Raw genomic sequence first — 18336 nt, forward strand, 5'->3', positions numbered from 1 at the left:
TATTACTTTACTGAGAGGGTAGTGGATGCATGGAATAGCCTTCCAGCTGAAGTGGTAGAGGTTAACACAGTAAAGGAGTTTAAGCATGCGTGGGATAGGCATAAGGCTATCCTAACTATAAGATAAGGCCAGGGACTAATGAAAGTATTTAGAAAACTGGGCAGACTAGATGGGCCGAATGGTTCTTATCTGCCGTCACATTCTATGTTTCTATGTTTCTATGTTTCATAACGCAAAGGACGTCACAGCCCGCCAAAACGTCAGAACGCAAAAGTTTTGGGGACGTGGCTTCAAATTTAAAGATCCAACCTATAAAAGGCTGGTTCACCCATAGCACTCTGCCCTGTTGTGGTTCTAACTACAGTTCCCAATAGTGCTTTGCTTTACTGCGTATTTTCTTGTGTATTGACTTCGGCTATCTGACCATTCTCTATATTACTGACTCGGCTTTTGTACTTAGTATTCGGGAAAAGTGAAAGGAGGCTTTGTGGGAATACAGAGGAAAGGTGAGAATTATGGGGGAATTGCTCTGACCACTGGAAATTAGGTTTCCTACGCTGGTCAGGCGTAGGAAACCTCCATAAGACAAAGAGTCCCTACTTTGTTTTAAAGAAAACTAGAGCAGACAGGAAGAAATGAAGAACAGATCCCGAGAGAGGGAGAGAAGAGGAATCGATTGGGGGAAAGGTAAGTTCGGCATGACAGTGCCACATTAATTTTTTTCTCTCATTTCTCTCTCTCTATCTAGATTTATATTACAATGTCAAAACATATTTTATGTATCTTTCTGCTGACTCGATCACCTAAAATAGCTATAACAACTGGGGATATATAACACAGAGTGCAGCCAGGAACTCCCAGACTGCAGAGACAGCCTTCAGATCAGGTAAGTGAGGCCTGGGGGGAGCAGCCTACAGATTAGGTAAGTGATGGATGGAGGGGAGACATCCTACAGATCAGGTGAGGCATGGGGGGAGCAGCCTACAGATCAGGTAAGTGAGGCATGAAGGGAGTGTGGCGGGACACCAGTGGATGGACAGGCTCTGCTAAAATAATAAATCTCAATATAATCACAAATACACTTAACTAGCTGATAATCATCACCTTCAGGATTATAGAAAAAAATCCAGGACTTCATGTATGAAGCCAGAGTAGGAGGATGTTGTCCCTAAAAAAAATATATTTTTTAAAAACTTCCATGTCTGCTGTATGTCCCATATAGTCAGATTCAAAGGTAAAATTGGAAAGGGCTACAGTCACGAAAGGGTTAACTAGGTGCATTACTTCTGCCCACAGTGTATTTGGGGCTGCACAAAGCATACAAACACACTGGGAAATGGCAGTATACCATTTCCTAATGTCTAAAATGTCCGAAACCTGTTGTCCTGCTCCTAGTCTGCAGCTCTGAGTCATAACCGGCCTGTAGTCTTTCTAGCAGGTCCTATCAAACTTATCTCTCTTATCCTAGCCTTTAATAACCTTATAATCATATCCTAGCCTTTGAAAAATGTCACATTGAACCTATTGCAGGGACTGGATCCTTGGTGTTGCCAATGAATGAAGGAAGTCTGCTTGTTGTGTGTGTTTGTGTATTCAGTAGTAAGTGTGTGTATTCAGCAGTTTATGTGTATGTATTCAGCCTTCTGTGTCTGTGTATTCAGCAGTGAGTGTATGTATTCAGCAATCTGTGTGTGTGTGTAAAATCTGGCTGGACATGTCAATGTTAAATCTTCTTAATTTCTTCTTGTCTTCAGTTGATTGATATATATACGTCTTTTGTATATTTAGTCTTGGGCCAAATGCTCGCAACATTAATATACAGGGAGTGCAGAATTATTAGGCAAGTTGTATTTTTGAGGATTCATTTTATTATTGAACAACAACCATGTTCTCAATGAACCCAAAAAACTCATTAATATCAAAGCTGAATATTTTTGGAAGTAGTTTTTAGTTTGTTTTTAGTTATAGCTATTTTAGGGGGATATCTGTGTGTGCAGGTGACTATTACTGTGCATAATTATTAGGCAACTTAACAAAAAACAAATATATACCCATTTCAATTATTTATTTTTACCAGTGAAACCAATATAACATCTCAACATTCACAAATATACATTTCTGACATTCAAAAACATAACAACAACAAATCAGTGACCAATATAGCCACCTTTCTTTGCAAGGACACTCAAAAGCCTGCCATCCATGGATTCTGTCAGTGTTTTGATCTGTTCACCATCAACATTGCGTGCAGCAGCAACCACAGCCTCCCAGACACTGTCCAGAGAGGTGTACTTTTTTCCCTCCTTGTAAATCTCACATTTGATGATGGACCACAGGTTCTCAATGGGGTTCAGATCAGGTGAACAAGGAGGCCATGTCATTAGATTTTCTTATTTTATACCCTTTCTTGCCAGCCACGCTGTGGAGTACTTGGACGCGTGTGATTGAGCATTGTCCTGCATGAAAATCATGTTTTTCTTGAAGGATGCAGACTTCTTCCTGTACCACTGCTTGAAGAAGGTGTCTTCCAGAAACTGGGAGTTGAGCTTGACTCCATCCTCAACCCGAAAAGGCCCCACAAGCTCATCTTTGATGATACCAGCCCAAACCAGTACTCCACGTCCACCTTGCTGGCGTCTGAGTCGGACTGGAGCTCTCTGCCCTTTACCAATCCATCCATCTGGCCCATCAAGACTCACTCTCATTTCATCAGTCCATAAAACCTTAGAAAAATCAGTCTTGAGATATTTCTTGGCCGAGTCTTGACGTTTCAGCTTGTGTGTCTTGTTCAGTGGTGGTCGTCTTTCAGCCTTTCTTACCTTGGCCATGTCTCTGAGTATTGCACACCTTGTGCTTTCGGGCACTCCAGTGATGTTGCAGCTCTGAAATATGGCCAAACTGGTGGCAAGTGGCATCTTGGCAGCAGCACGCTTGACTTTTCTCAGTTCATGGGCAGTTATTTTGCGCCTTGGTTTCTCCACACGCTTCTTGCGACCCTGTTGACTATTTTGAATGAAACGCTTGATTGTTCGATGATCACACTTCAGAAGCTTTGCAATTTTAAGAGTGCTGCATCCCTCTGCAAGATATCTCACTATTTTTAACTTTTCTGAGCCTGTCAAGTCCTTCTTTTGACCCATTTTGCCAAAGGAAAGGAGGTTGCCTAATAATTATGCACACCTGATATAGGGTGTTGATGTCATTAGACCACACCCCTTCTCATTACAGAGATGCACATCACCTAATATGCTTAATTGGTAGTAGGCTTTCGAGCCTATACAGCTTGGAGTAAGACAACATGCATAAAGAGGATGATGTGGTCAAAATACTAATTTGCCTAATAATTCTGCACGCAGTGTATGTCTATATTAATAAAAAGTACTAATACACAATCTGACTTATGGTTTCTTCAGGTTTATTCTTAGTTACTGATACATAATAAAACAACAAAGGATGTTACAGGATAATGAATGTTCAACAGCAGATGGTAATTGAGGGACTCCTGACGGGGGAGTTACATTCTTACATCTTTCCATCAAGAGAGAGCCAAGAGCCAAGAGAGCCAAGATACCTCGTGTTCAGTTACTATATAGATATGACCATAATGACATGAGACTATAACTCTAGCCATATAAGGACAAAACCCTCAACTTACATTCCAGAGTTCTCAGACAAAGAAAGTCTTGTGACTTATATCATCTGTTACCTATGGCAATCCACACATCCATATATAATCAATAGAAACATAGAATATGCAATATTCTACAGTCAGTATTCAGCAGTCCGTATGTATTTAGAAGACTGTGTTTGTGTATTCAGCAGTGAGTGAATGTATTCAGCAGTCTGTGTGTGTGTGTGTGTGTGTGTTCAGCAGTCTTTGTGTGTGTATTCAGTTTTGAGTGTATGTATTCAGCATTCAGTAGTGGCACAGAGGGGCTGGGAAGATGATCAAGAGACACACAGAGGAACTGGGGAAGGGGGCAATGACACAACGGGTCTGGTAGAAGCAAGAGACACCCAAAGGGGCTGGGGGGGAGTAAAACACACAAAGGGGAAAGTAAGAGACACACAAGGGGGGGTGTAAGACACAAAGGGGAAAAATGGAGGATAAAGTAAACTAAGGGGGGTAGATACACTAAGAGGTATAAGACATTTCGGATAAGAAACACAAAACGGGGGTTAAGAGACACATAAGTAAAACTCTCTAATGGATGTTGAGACAGTCTCTATTAGAGGCCCCCCTCCAATGTCCATTATTATTATAACTGGCATTTATAAGGTGCGGGAAGTGTTGTGGGTGCAATCTGGTACTGTGGGCACATTCTGGTGCTGTACCTAGTGCTGTGAGTGTCTCCAAGTAAAGTAGCAACTGCTCTGCACGCAAGTGCTGTGGCACTTTTTTTATGATTCAGTTATAGTGCCTTGACCGCGTTTATGACTAATATGTGTATTGAATAGTGTTAACATTAAAACAGACTAGAAATTGCAACACTCAAATGAGACAATGGCAACTTGATTCTTTTATTAATATTTTGCATCAGGTCTCTCGAATCTTTTGCATGCCTGCGCTTTATGTGATAATGACTATGCCCCTAACCCATGACACTGTCAAAAAGGGGCAGAGCATGAGTGTCAATACAATTATGCCCCCCCCCCCCCCCGGAAAATTTCATGTGGAAGCCCATGGTTACTTGCCCAGCACACAATCTATTAGGTTTTCATGAGACCACTATTTATTTTTTGTAGGGAACCCTCCCATTACTAGGATGTCCTGGGGAAGCACTGAGCAGTTTGTGTATTAACAGGGAATAATTTGCTGATCTGCTGTGATTACAAATAGGTTGCCAGATCCCCTCTCATTAATTTGTGTGATCCAAACATGCAAGAAATAAGCCGGAACCAGCCAGAAAGACAGAAACAAAGAAAAGAAGACATGTATACATTTTGTGTTATAGAGAGAGGGTTTTGACTAATGACAACTCTAGAATTCTAGCACTAACCCTCTCTTAAACTCCCTAATTCTCACAACTCTAGAATAGTTTCAGTTGGTTTTTCATTTGGCGTTAGTTTCTTGTGCTAGGGTAGTGTAGTGAGTGGCAATACCATTTTTGAAAGATACAAGTTGTGACGGACCGCCTGGCACCCCGACCGGGTTGCTCCGCCAATCGCTGCTTCCTAGTAATCCTTGAGTACCATAAGCACGGCACTGGACACCATAACCACTGTAAACCCCACAGGCAGCGTTACAGCTAGGTTGGGGTCTTGCTGTCCTCCACCCACCCTGGACCCAAGGTCTGGATCCAGCTTCCAGTGGGTAGACCTCCTAGCCCTGAGAGTAAAGATGGCTGCTCTTACAAGAGCAAGTGTTGTAATCCAAGGGAGTATAGTGATTATAGCAATCCCCAGAGTGAATATAGCTGTCCCCTCCACACATGAGATGAGGCTCTATGTTGAGGGTGAAGAGGAACTCCTCTAATGGCAGCCACAACTGTTCTTATATGCAGGTCCCCATTGAAGGGGTTTCCGGTTTCATATTCCAGGGGCATTCCCCACTGGACCTGAGAGTAGACTACAGCAAAAACATACACATGATTACATTGGCTCTCGGGTCCAGGACACTCAAACACAAAACAAGATAATCCCTCCCCTGTGCCTGGGAGTTAATTGAGTCAGGAACTGTACTAAACTGTACTAAACTTATCTCCAGGCACAGAAAGCACACACTTTAACAATTTTGCAAAAGTACCCCTAAAACACATGGAAACCCCACAAAAGTCAAATTACCTGATAGCCCCGATCTGGTGGATCAACATATCCAAAAATCACCCAGATCGGTTCAGGGGTTCGGGATTTCCATGGAGGTCATAAGTTGACCGACCGCACACGAGGCTCCTGTCCAAAAGAGTTCCATGAAATCAGGCTGTGCGGTCCGTCTCTTTTGCGAGTTCACAATACAACAGAAATACAAATGGAACCAGTTTGTATGTATGTGTCTGTGTCCCTAGTCGGGAGTTTGCTCCCACCGAACGCCGCTGTTCTCAAACTAATGGATCTGAACATACGTGTAGATGGAAGTCTCAACGGCGTTCACACAATCGAGTGTCCCATTATAGTCCCATGCACTCGATGACCAAACACCACTGTATGTTTTCACAGCTAAAGATAGCCACCCAGCCGACCATTTAGAATGTTGTGGTTATAGTTTCTTAAAGAGGTCAATAGGGTCAATGAGCTGCACACTCCACTTACGGGTGGTCCAACTGCTCGGTAGTTGGTTCGGCATATGAACAGCATAAGTATAATCCGTTCGGTAAATCCTATATACCAAACCAGACAAGGGAAAAGGCACGAACAAAGCCTTTCCACAGTCCTAAACCAAAGTCTAACACATGGGCCATAGTCCTCAGGTAAGAGGCTGGCCAGCAGGCCTCTCTAAGAACCTGTAATGAGGTTCAGTTCGTCACACAAGTTTTATGTAGAGTTCATTACATAAAGCTCAAAGCCATGCAAGATATTATTTACTGTTGATTAATAGCTGTCATACTGCCTGGATAAGGCAGGTGGTGGATCGGTATTGCAGATGATGTCTTGTTATTGTGACTGCAGTATGGAGGACGTTAGCTTAAGCAAAGAATTCAAAACATGGATCCATAACTCAGCACTCCAAAGAGAAAATAGTGAGAGGAGGTGCAGTTAAAACATATCAGTATTTACCCATAGTTATATCCAAACAGTGAAAATGACATTGAGTAATAAAAAATAAAAAATAAACATATAAATATAGCAACTACATATGTGGGGGATTAAACAGAAAAAAGGAAAATATTACTGCATGCCTAGAAAAGTTGAATGCAATTCCTGTGTTAAACAGACAATAGTACCTGTTCGTTGAACAGGAAATAAAAAAAGTTGGTGATGGAGCCAGGCCCGGCCCATCAGAACAACAGGACTGATACAGGACAACACGCTTAAGGACTGTGAACTAAGAAAGGGCACTGAGCTCAAGCTAGCAGGGGTTTATATGTGGCTAGGCCCTTGCATCAAGTTTGCATCTTTGGTGCGCATGTATACTGCTCAATCTAGGGGACAACACCAAAACCTAATAAAAGTTGTGGTGTGAGTAATTTCAATCAGAGGAGTGCCAGAATCATGTGACAGTCGCCTTGTGAGTTTAGATGCTGCATCTAAATTGTCTCAACCATGGCTGAACTCACACAGGTGTACTGATATGGTAGTGATGGATGACTACCATGGCTGAACTGACGTGGCAGGCAGCATCATTTTTTATGAGTGTGATTGTTTTTTGATGGCAGAGGAAGGGCTCAATCTTGACACAGCGGTATCAAAGTTAGAAGAAGGTGGCCTTACAATAGGAAAGTAAGAAAAGCAGAAGGTATCAGCAAGAAAACGTTTACTAAGAAAGTATATAACAAATATCAAGAAATGCCCACAATATGCACACATGCATGGCTGTCATAGTTTAGCGCATCTACCGTAATTATTATTCCAAATGAATAAAAGTCTTTTTTTTTCTACAATACAGTTGCATGTTAAAGATGACTGTAAATTGGGATTTTACTATGCATTTGTGTGCATTTCATAGATATTTTATAATCTGAATGATCAGTGTGATAAGCAATCACTTATTAAAATATTTTCTCTATGGGGACTGGGTGGTATTGATTACATTTTTTTTCAGTATTTATAGATGGTGACCCAGGCTCAGAGTTTCAAAATGGCCAGAAGATCATAGCAGGTGGCAGTCAGATATTCCCAAGGTCAAACAACAACAGTATGTAGAAAATCAATAGAATAATCACAGAAATTAGTGCTAAAATTAGCCAGAAGAACTAATTAACTGGAGCACTGTCAGAGCCTGAAACAGCTAATAAAGGTAAATGGAGGGAATTCCCTGAGTTACAAGTGAATCACGTGTGTGTCCACCATTATTATACAGTGTAACGAGAATCTGAGCAAAATGACACTAATATGAAAATACTGAACATGTAACCTCTAACATATAGCCCAGCCTGCCACAGCTGTGATCAAGACGGAAATGTACATTGTACACCAAATGGCCTGTGAATTTAGCAATGTGTTGACTTGAAGGACATTTGTTGCAAAGGAACTCCAAAGTATAATACCCAGTACAAATATGGGGTGGCTGCTTAACATTTTATTTTATCACAGAACAAAAGAACAGCAATTTCGGGGGCGTGTCCAACTTCCGGCACGGACGGTCGCATGGAGTAGGAGCTCCGTACTAACCTGGGCCGAACGAGCAACCAAATATTCCCTTACCTGCACAAATAGACCCAAAACCGAGTGGGACAGTCTGGAGGAGTGTTATGTCGCCCTCTAAGCAGACGAAACTAACGGACGCGGTCCGTCAGCACAGAAAAGAACGGCAGAAGCAGGCCCAAGGTGGCGCCGCCAGCAGAGCCCAGTCTCCTGAGACTGACAACAACACAGAGGCGCTCACACAAAACGCAACAGACGACAGCCATATAACTAAAGGCTACTTGAAACTTATGCTCATGGACTTAAGAACAACGATTAAAGACGACTTCACATCCATTGTGTCTGGCATCCACCAAGAACTGGAAGAACTGGGGGGCCGCACAGATCAAGTTGAAAGGAAAACTGATGATCTCTGCGCAGCTCACAATACCTTATCTGATAAGGTTCAGAAGCTGGAGGATGAAAATGTGAAGCTCTGGCAAAAAATGGCGGATATGGAAGACCGTTCCCGCCGGAATAATGTGAGATTCCGTGGGGTCCCAGAAACCGTTACAGCTGACCAGCTTCCCACCTACATTAAAACCCTAATCTCCACACTGGTGCCCGGTCTACAAGACGTTAATTGGGAGCTAGATAGAGTCCACCGCATCCCAAAACCATCTAGGTTGGCAGCAGAAGTGCCGCGCGATATTATTGCTCGCTTTCATTATTTTAAAGCCAAAGAAGCACTCCTTAAGGCGGCCAGATCAAATCCGTCGCTGCCGGAGCCATTCAACACAATCTCGATATATGCTGACCTGTCAGCACTAACAATGGCAAGAAGGAGGGAATTCTCCACCATCACCAAAACCCTGCGGAACCACGAGCAGGCATATAGATGGGGTTTTCCCACCAAACTCCTGGTGTGGAGAAACAACAAGCTTCACGTTATAGAAGACCCGATAGGAGGACTGGCCACGCTCACAAAATGGGGCTTATGGAACGCACAAGGCCAGGCCTCTACATCTGTAGCTGTTACACCCCTGCCGAAGAAGATCAGGCCGGACTGGCAGATGGTGGGCCTCCCACCCTGCTAGAAGAAAGTTGAAGACGGCGGCCTTCTCTCCTCTCAACATAGGACACACTAATAGTGCTACGAGGAACCTGATCAAATGACTGTGACTTTACAAGATCGGATCGTCAAAAGAGCTATCGCTCATTTGCCACCTGAAGGTCCTAAGCTCTTTCCTCATTCCTGCTTTATCGTAATGGACTTGGCTGATAACACCGGACGACAAGACTGGTATTTATGTGGGGGCTTAAATTAGTGCAGTAGAACACTTTAAACAAAAACAAACAAAAAAAAAAAAAAATATGCAAAAAAAAAAAATGGTAACCACAATTCTTCATTATGCTTTAATCCATTGCCCGTACTTATTATAACACTTTACTGCTCCATGTGTTTAGTAGATTCACATCTGCTCTGGTACTAGTTTCTAAGAGGCTATAACACATGCAATGGGCATAGAGGCCTTTACCCAATTGGTTAGTCCACGTTTAGCTGGGGATGTACCCTTTTACGCACACTGTGATTTGTAATGTGGCTCAGCCTATCAATGTATGCCTAGGTAACTGTGACTTTATCAATACTCGACACATTTACTCAAGTTATCACAAATCCCAACCTAGATAGCTACCACACTACGACCCTACGCATAAACAATAACTAAACTCTCAAGAGAATTTAACTCACATATTGGGCATAGAGATCTCTACCCAACTGGTTGCTTTACGCTTAACTGGGGCTGTACCTTTTTTGCACACTGGTATTTGAAATGTGGTTAGTATGTTAATGTATGCTTATTTTGATGTGATATCCCCAACAATACCTGCCTGATTTCTCATGCTACCCCAAATCCCAACCCAGAACACTACCGCAGTATACCCTTACGTATCACACAGCCCTTCTGAAGAAGTAGAGTGCAAGGAACTGATGGTGGCTAAATCAGGCCTCTCAAAACGTGTATTATATATAAAACAAAACAAAAAAAAAAACGCATGTAAAATAGTTTACTATATAACACAACTGATAATCAAAGGTCCCTCGGAGTGGCACCGTATAGGATCCTAATTTATGTTTCTTTGGGAACTCCGTTGTTAGAGAGGCTGCTGTCAGCAAAGACAATCCCCTCGGTAATCACTACCACCGATGCGGCTCACCGACAACTATTTGGCCCGGGTGCGGACCCGCTCTGCACGACCCCCAGACGGGACTCTCAATGGATAAGGAGCGAGTAGTCTCCCCATTGTATCCCTTGTCATTCTCTCTGGTTCGAGAGACGTTGTATATACTTAATTTTTTTATTCTCTGTTTTACCCTGGTTAAACTCCCCCCCCCCCCCTACCCAGTCAGCGCTGATCTCCTGTAACTCCATAAAGCCTTGCCAGGCGCCTAGCCATCTTCAAATGCCTATGGATTGGCTAGCTCTTCCGATAGCCACACTCCTGTGTGGATGCAGACCCACCTCTATTAAGCCACCCAGAATATTTGTAACTCACTAATGGCATGCCAGTTTAAATGCTTCTCTATGAACGTGAATGGCCTAAATAGCCCGTACAAAAGGAGCGTAGCGATCAAAGATATGCTCAAATCTAAGGCAGCAATAATATGTCTCCAGGAGACACATATGTGCACTAAGAACCCTCCTCCCTTCCTACCCTCCAGGTATCCTCAAGTGTACCACGCACTATCACCAAATAAAACTAAAGGAGTGGCCATTTTGTTCCATACGGACTGGGTTTTCCAATTAAATAACTCTTACGTGGATGTACAAGGCAGACTCCTTATAGTGGTGGGCACACTGAACGGAATGCAACTCACGATTGCTTCCATCTATGCACCCAATAACTCCCAAACCTCCTTCATAAAAAAATCGCTAAACAAAATAAGCAAAATAAGGGTGGGCCATACTATAATTTGTGGGGACTTAAACTGCACGCTAGACCCAGAATTAGACATTAAAAGAATTGAAGGCAAACACCCACTCCAACAAGCCAACACTATGAGCTATCATCTTAATGCCCTATTACACAGGCACGATCTCTACGATATGTGGCGCACCCTATACCCAGAGGAGAAAAACTACACCTATTTCTCACGGGTCCATCACACGTATTCCCGCATAGATATGTGCTGGGTGGACAAGGGTTCCCTTACGAACCTTGTGGAGGTGCAAATAGGAGACAGAACTTGGTCGGATCATGCCCCAGTAATTGTTACGTTCAGGGCCATGTACCCGGCCCAAGGGCGGAGTGCGTGGCGCTTGAACGAATCCCTCATCGAGGATGGGGCCACTGCCACCACACTGTGTAAATGCATTGAATCGTTCTATGAAATCCTTGAAAATGACCCCTCGCGCACTGACACTAAATGGCTGGCCCTTAAGGCAGTATTGAGGGGGCTCCTAATCCAAGCCGGTTCGATACACAAACGAAAGGTACACAACGAAACTGACAAACTACTCACTCACCTCAAGACACTAGACAGAGATAACAAAGTAAGGCCAACCAAAAAACTCTCCCAACAAATTGAAAAGGCAAGAGAAGAGCTACACGCGTTGTCTTTAATAACATTAGAAAGACAGCTGCGCAAGCTGAAACTCTCCCACTATATGCACGGCAATAAGGCAGGTAAAATGCTTGCAAGACGCCTAAAATCCCAATATATACAGTCCAAACTCCCCTTTATGACGTCAGCCACGGAGGCAAAACTATTCAATCCACAAGATATAGTGAACGAACTAGCTAAATTTTACAACAAGCTTTACAACCTCACACAGGACACTAGCCTCCACCAGCCACTAGAGGCGGAGATAGACATCTTCTTGAAAGAGGCGAACTTGCCTTGCCTGACTGCACACCATAGCGCTAAATTGACAGCCAGCTTCACAGAAGATGAAGTGCGAACCGCAATTCTCAAACTTCCCAAACACAAGGCTCCTGGCCCTGATGGGTTCCCCAATTGCTTTTACACCACATTCGAATCTCTTCTAACACCGCACCTTACAAACCTCTTTAATTTTTTTAGGGAATCAGGGTCCATTACGGAGGAGATGCTGCTAGCCCATATTGTTACGCTCCCCAAACCTGGTAAACCTCCCACCGAATGTGCCAACCTGAGGCCTATTTCGCTGCTCAATGCGGACGTCAAATTGTACGCCAAACTACTAGCTACACGTTTACAACCCATCCTACAAGACTTAGTCTCCCCAGAACAGGCAGGTTTCGTTCCAAACAGACAACAGGGGGACAACACACGCCATTTCTTAAACTTAATCACTTGGGCCAAAACCACCAACCAAAAAGGCATGCTTTTAGCGTTAGACGCGGAAAAAGCGTTTGATCGCTTAAATTGGATGTATATGCAGGCGGTACTGTCACACATGGGTATCCCTCCAGTCTTCCTGAAATGTATTATGGCCTTATACTCTAATCCTGCCGCCAAAATATTCAATTCTGGTTTTCTGTCGCAGCCTTTCCGAATTACCAACGGCTCTAGACAAGGGTGCCCCCTGTCCCCCTTAATATTTATCTTATGCATGGAACCCCTGATCAGACACATTAAGAATATTCATGCAATTAGAGGTCTCGATACTCCGTTGGGGGTCCAAAAGATAGCCCTCTTTGCGGATGATGTTCTCCTTTTTTTAACATATCCGGAGACAACGTTGCCAATCCTGCTAGCACTGCTGGAGAGGTATGGGAGGATGTCCTACTACAAGAATAATGCCAAAAAGACGCAGGCGTTAGCGATAGGGCTCCCACTTGTCACCTTAACACAACTGAAATCAGAATATCCTTTTGATTGGCGGTCAACTTCTATTTCGTATCTGGGCATTAAACTGCCCACATCACAAGCAGCGATAATAAGAGAAAACCATTTACCGCTCATTAATAGACTAGACCAACAACTTAAAAAATGGGAAGACAAGGAGATCTCGTGGCTGGGGCGAATCCACACTATTAAAATGATGATACTACCTCACATATTATATCTCTTTCGCACCCTCCCTATCACAATCCCTAACCCCATTTTACATAAATTTCAGGCCACAATTAAAGCACACATTTGGAAACGAAAACCGCCGAGGATAGCACAAAACTCATTGTGGCGCCCTTTCGCTAAAGGCGGATTGGGCATACCCAACATAAAACTTTACTACAAAGCATCAATATTGGCACAGGGTCTCACGATCCTTGAGCGAGCATCTCCTCCGGTATGGCTAGCGCTGGAAAATGCGTGTATGCCCATGAACACGATCCCTCTTTTCCTTTGGGCGGGCACTAAGCTCCCCACCTCAAAATCCTTGTTACCAGTCACGGAAACCATGATCCGTACATGGAAGCAGACAACCCCACTGTTTCTCAGGAAAAACGACCTACTCATGGCCGCGCCGCTACAGGCTCTGATGGCCCGGACTTCGAACCTCCAGGTTGACCCGTGGCTGAGACAAGGGGTCCACTATGTTCGCTCCCTACTGACGCCCCAGGGCATCAAACCATTTCCGGAATTAGCTAGGGAATACCAACTACCATCCCGAGAACTGTTCCCTTACCTACGGATTAGGAATATAACACTAGAGTGCGGACTCCGGCTTGAGCAGCCAGCCCTCCTGCCGCCGTTTATCCAAAAATGTATGGGGAAACTACCGAAGGTTAAAGCACTATCTATGTGTTATCATGCACTGTTATTCCAAAACATACAAGTAAAACCTTCATACATGACAAATTGGGAAGTAGATATAGGGAACTGTTTCCCGATAGACACATGGTACCATGCCCAAAAGAAAACTAAACAGGCCTCCCGTAGCCTCGCCCATTGGGAATCATATTGCAAATTGACTATGTGCTGGTATTTGGTTCCCTCCAAACTAGCTCACATCTACCCAGGGTCAGATAACATGTGTTGGAGGTGTCAGAACCAGGTGGGTACCCTTTACCATATATTCTGGACTTGCCCAAAGATCACCACACTATGGTATGAGGTGGCGCAATCACTTAGGGATCGGGGAGCCTATGAGGCCTGAAAGCTTTTTGTTACACATCCTCCCGAACACCCACCCTGCAGACGAACTCTATTTGTTGATCCACTGCTTGTTGGCAACTAAGACTGCTATAGCCCATAAGTGGAAGTCCACACAGACGCCTACCCTGTCAGAGATCCTAAGTAGACTAGATTCCACCTATACGTACGAATGCATGGCTAGTCGTCTGACCAGTAATCAAACCAAACACATGACACGCTGGCACAGATGGGTGGAATACCGGCATGGAGAAACATGTAAATGAGAAAAAAATAATTAAAAAAATTGCCCAACAGCCAAACGACAAATAATACTAAATATAGGGCCAGTGAATATCTAGCGCAACGTAGGTAGTATAGCGGTCACAGGTTAGCATGCGCTGCTGCCTCCCTCCCTCTTCCCCCCACTACCCAATTAGGACAAGATGCGTATAAGCCATCTCACACATCGCTATCAGGGATTCCTGAACTGATTTGTTATATGCTTAGTGACTAATTTGTTAATCTGTCAACTGTACCAATTTTTTACACTCTGTACAAACTGGATGAAACCGTCTATGTATACAACTGTTGAGACTTCAAAGCAGATGTGATATATGCCGCTGTCCTCTCCTTCCCCCTCCCTTTTTCTTTTCTGTACCCCCTTCATCAATGTGGTTTTTCATGTTATTCTTATTTCTGTCAAACGAAAAATAAAATACATTGAAAAAAAAAAAAAGAACAGCAATTTCCTGTAAATACTGCACCCTTTCCACCGCATATTTTTTTTTTTAAATTACTAACAAGAATTTTAAGAAAAGCTTCTGTACTGTAAAAGTGAATTAAGGAGAAACTGTGAGGTATTTTTAATTGTGATCAGAACTTTTACTGGGGTAAAATGTGCAGTGAAAATACATCACTGTCGTCCCCCCCCCCCCCCCCTTTTCCCCACAAAAATGCTCAAGGAGCATTTTAAAAATGTCAGATTTTCTATTACGAACAGTAGGCACTTGTCTTGTAGAGGGTGCCTGTCATCAGTACTTATACTGTGCTTGTTTGAGCTTAAATGAACACTATAGTGTTAGAAATACAAAACAAAATTGTATTCACCAATGCTGCTATTTGCGTCGCAGACCCTCCCCATTTTAATCTGCACATCAGCAATACGATTCACAGGATTCAAATATTGGAGTTTTGATAATGTAAAATAAATTATACATAATGGAGATGCATTTAGCATTTGAAAATAAAGCCATCTTTGGGTAGTGGAGACATTTATAAACTACTCGACCATGAGCCTCGTGGTGATATGATGATGTCTTGAGAATGCCTCAATGGCACAATTTTCCAATAATACACGATTCACTGTTATGTTTCGTGTGTACAATCAATGTGAGATCAATAATCAATTAATGGAGCATTCCAAGCACCACAACCACTACTGCCCTCTGTAGTGGTCATGGTTCCAGGAGTGCCCAGAGTAATCTGTGAAACCAGTTTAGTGAGCATGAAGTTACATTCCGGATGTTGTTAAAACTATGATAAAATGTCACTGTATTTATGAGAATACTACGGCATGACAGCATCATTAACATAGAATGCTGCTTGGGTACATTTATAGGAAAGCTAGTGTAATGTTTGACGACAGGTTAGGGTTATAAATACCAAGTACAGCAGTGTACCCTGTGTTGTAAAACAGAAAACAAGTCCAATGAAGGGGTTAATCCAACAAAATTCATCTTTATTTATGGATAGACAGACAGACAGACAGACAGACAGACAGACAGACAGACGGATAGATAGACAGATAGATAGACAGATAGATAGATAGATAGATAGATAGATAGATAGATAGATAGACATATATAGATAGACAGACAGACAGGGAGGATAGATAGATAGATAGCTAGATCGATGTATAGATAGATACATACATAGATAGACAGATAAACTGGGTGTTATGACTTATGAAAGCTTGACTTGATATGTATAATACCATACATTATAAACAGTGACAGACCATGTCACATTACAGTTACTCTCATCTATCAAGGTGTATAAAGAAAAACTTGATGAATGAAAAAAGGTTTTCTCCAGCCACAAATACCATGACCCAGGAAATCCACCTAGAAACTGTTTAACAAATGAATAAATGGATGAATGGTAACTGTTATAGTGAGTAGCAGATATCACATTGCCAGTAACTGTGGTAATGCCACTTTTTGTATCGTGCAGCATTGCAGTGAGAGTGGGGATTTCCTGCTGCTGTTTTACTTGTGTTATTGACATATAACCTTTGTAGTATGAAGGGTGGAAACACATTCAGAGAGAGTCTGGCAGGGAAGGGGTCAATGAGCAGCTCCCTCCCCTCAGCTCAGAGCTTTCCCTTTCACTAAATGCGGAAGTCCTACCGGTGTTCTAGTGGTTGTGGAGACAATGAATTGGGAGCGGGCGGGTCTGTCCATGTAAAACAGGAGCTGTGCCTTGTCCTGCTGGCTGTCAGACATGGCAGGAAAACATACATGGAAATCCTATTACGGGATCAAATTCTCCCTGTCCTTCTATTCCACCCTCTTCTCGGTAGGTGGATGCCATTGTTTCTGCTTTGTCTGTTACTGAATACATTGTCTAACACTGAGAATACAATCCTGAGAATGATATGTGTGACCCTGCTGCACTATAAACAGTGCCCCCACTGCCTGCATCTATTGTGTGTAGAGCTGCCCCATGCTGCCTGGAGATCTGGCTAACACTTGGCTGCCCAGCTATTGTGGACTGCATACCTGTGATTCATAGGGAACCAGGATTGGCTGAGATTAATGGGAATAGAAGGTGTGTCAAGGATTAACTAGATTTTTAGTATGGTTTTAAATTACAACATCCCTTCTGCTATGTTTACACACATAACTGCCATGTGTCAGCACAGCACAGCACAGCCCCTCATAATCACACACATTCTCATATTCCTTAAATTCTAATGACAAGCTTGTTTTAGTAGCACTCTGCTTGTGTTCCTGTAAATTCCACCAGTTATATTGGAACCTTGCCAGGATAATGTCTTATCAATATCAGTAAATGATTTACAGCAGCCACAGACTGCCACTAAGACTTACAGTTTTGTTTTGACAACAGTAAATGATTTCTCCAAACATATATAGTATTTATGGAGAGTAAGCCAGGCTGATGCTCAGCTAGCACTTGGGCATTACAAGAATTATGGGAAATGTAGTTCACAAACCTTTGGGATGTCAACTTGCCAAGGTTAGACATCACAGTCGTATGCCCATAAATAGACATTGACTCAATAGTTTTTTCCCAGTGCTGCCCAACTTCTTTTGGGTGGAAGGATGAGTTATGTTGGACTGACATCAGGGGAGGGATCCAGTTGGTGTTGCACATAAAAATATGTATTTTTGTACCACCATGATTCCTTGGACACATAATTTCATCATGTTCTGTGGCAGCACATGAAAATGTTTTCCTGTAATACATACAATGTGTATGTTGTAGTAGATTCCTTATTTATCGTATGATTTTGACATACAACAGGACAGCACTTTCCATCGTGGCCCATCATTTGATATCAGTGATTTGTGTAAATATGGTGGCTATGGCACCCCTACACCTAGGAAATACTGCAAGGTTTTACAAGATAACCAAAAATGAAACCACAGAGGCACTAGTAGTATGCAACATATTTGTTCCTTGCCAATAGACCATATGTGGTTTTCAGGAAGCCCTGATACTACAGATAGTCTTTTTGTACAGAGGCACTACAGGACTGTTCACTAAACTTAGATGGTCCAAATTAGCAAAAATAATTAAGGAACATCCAAGGGCATTTTGACTACAAAATGCAGACATCGATCTCTGCATTTACTGATGTCCTGATCTGGGGTGTAACTAGGAACCACAGGGCCCAAGTGCAATAATCAAACAAGGAACCCCCCCCAGATCCTAACAATATAACTGAGCGGGATGTGTGTGCTGGCCGTGTGTAATTATGCAGGTTTCGCTGAGTGTGATTTGTGTGTGATTGTGAGTTCTTCTGGTTG

At 42.9% G+C, this 18336-nt stretch overlaps 1 protein-coding gene across 2 annotated transcripts in view; it reads left to right on the top strand.

Moving 5' to 3' along the window:
- Positions 1 to 16682: 16682 nt before the first annotated feature.
- LOC134603059 (tetraspanin-15-like) overlaps positions 16683 to 18336 on the top strand; it is a 147643-nt gene continuing 145989 nt past the window's right edge. For both annotated transcript variants that reach the window (XM_063448672.1, XM_063448673.1), the window contains exon 1: positions 16683 to 16861. In XM_063448672.1, coding sequence (XP_063304742.1) covers positions 16787 to 16861 — 75 coding nt within the window. In that variant the 5' untranslated portion in view covers positions 16683 to 16786. The remainder of the gene's footprint in view (positions 16862 to 18336) is intronic.

Source organism: Pelobates fuscus, chromosome 3 (assembly GCF_036172605.1).
Source record: "Pelobates fuscus isolate aPelFus1 chromosome 3, aPelFus1.pri, whole genome shotgun sequence".
In the NCBI taxonomy this organism is placed as follows: domain Eukaryota; kingdom Metazoa; phylum Chordata; class Amphibia; order Anura; family Pelobatidae; genus Pelobates; species Pelobates fuscus.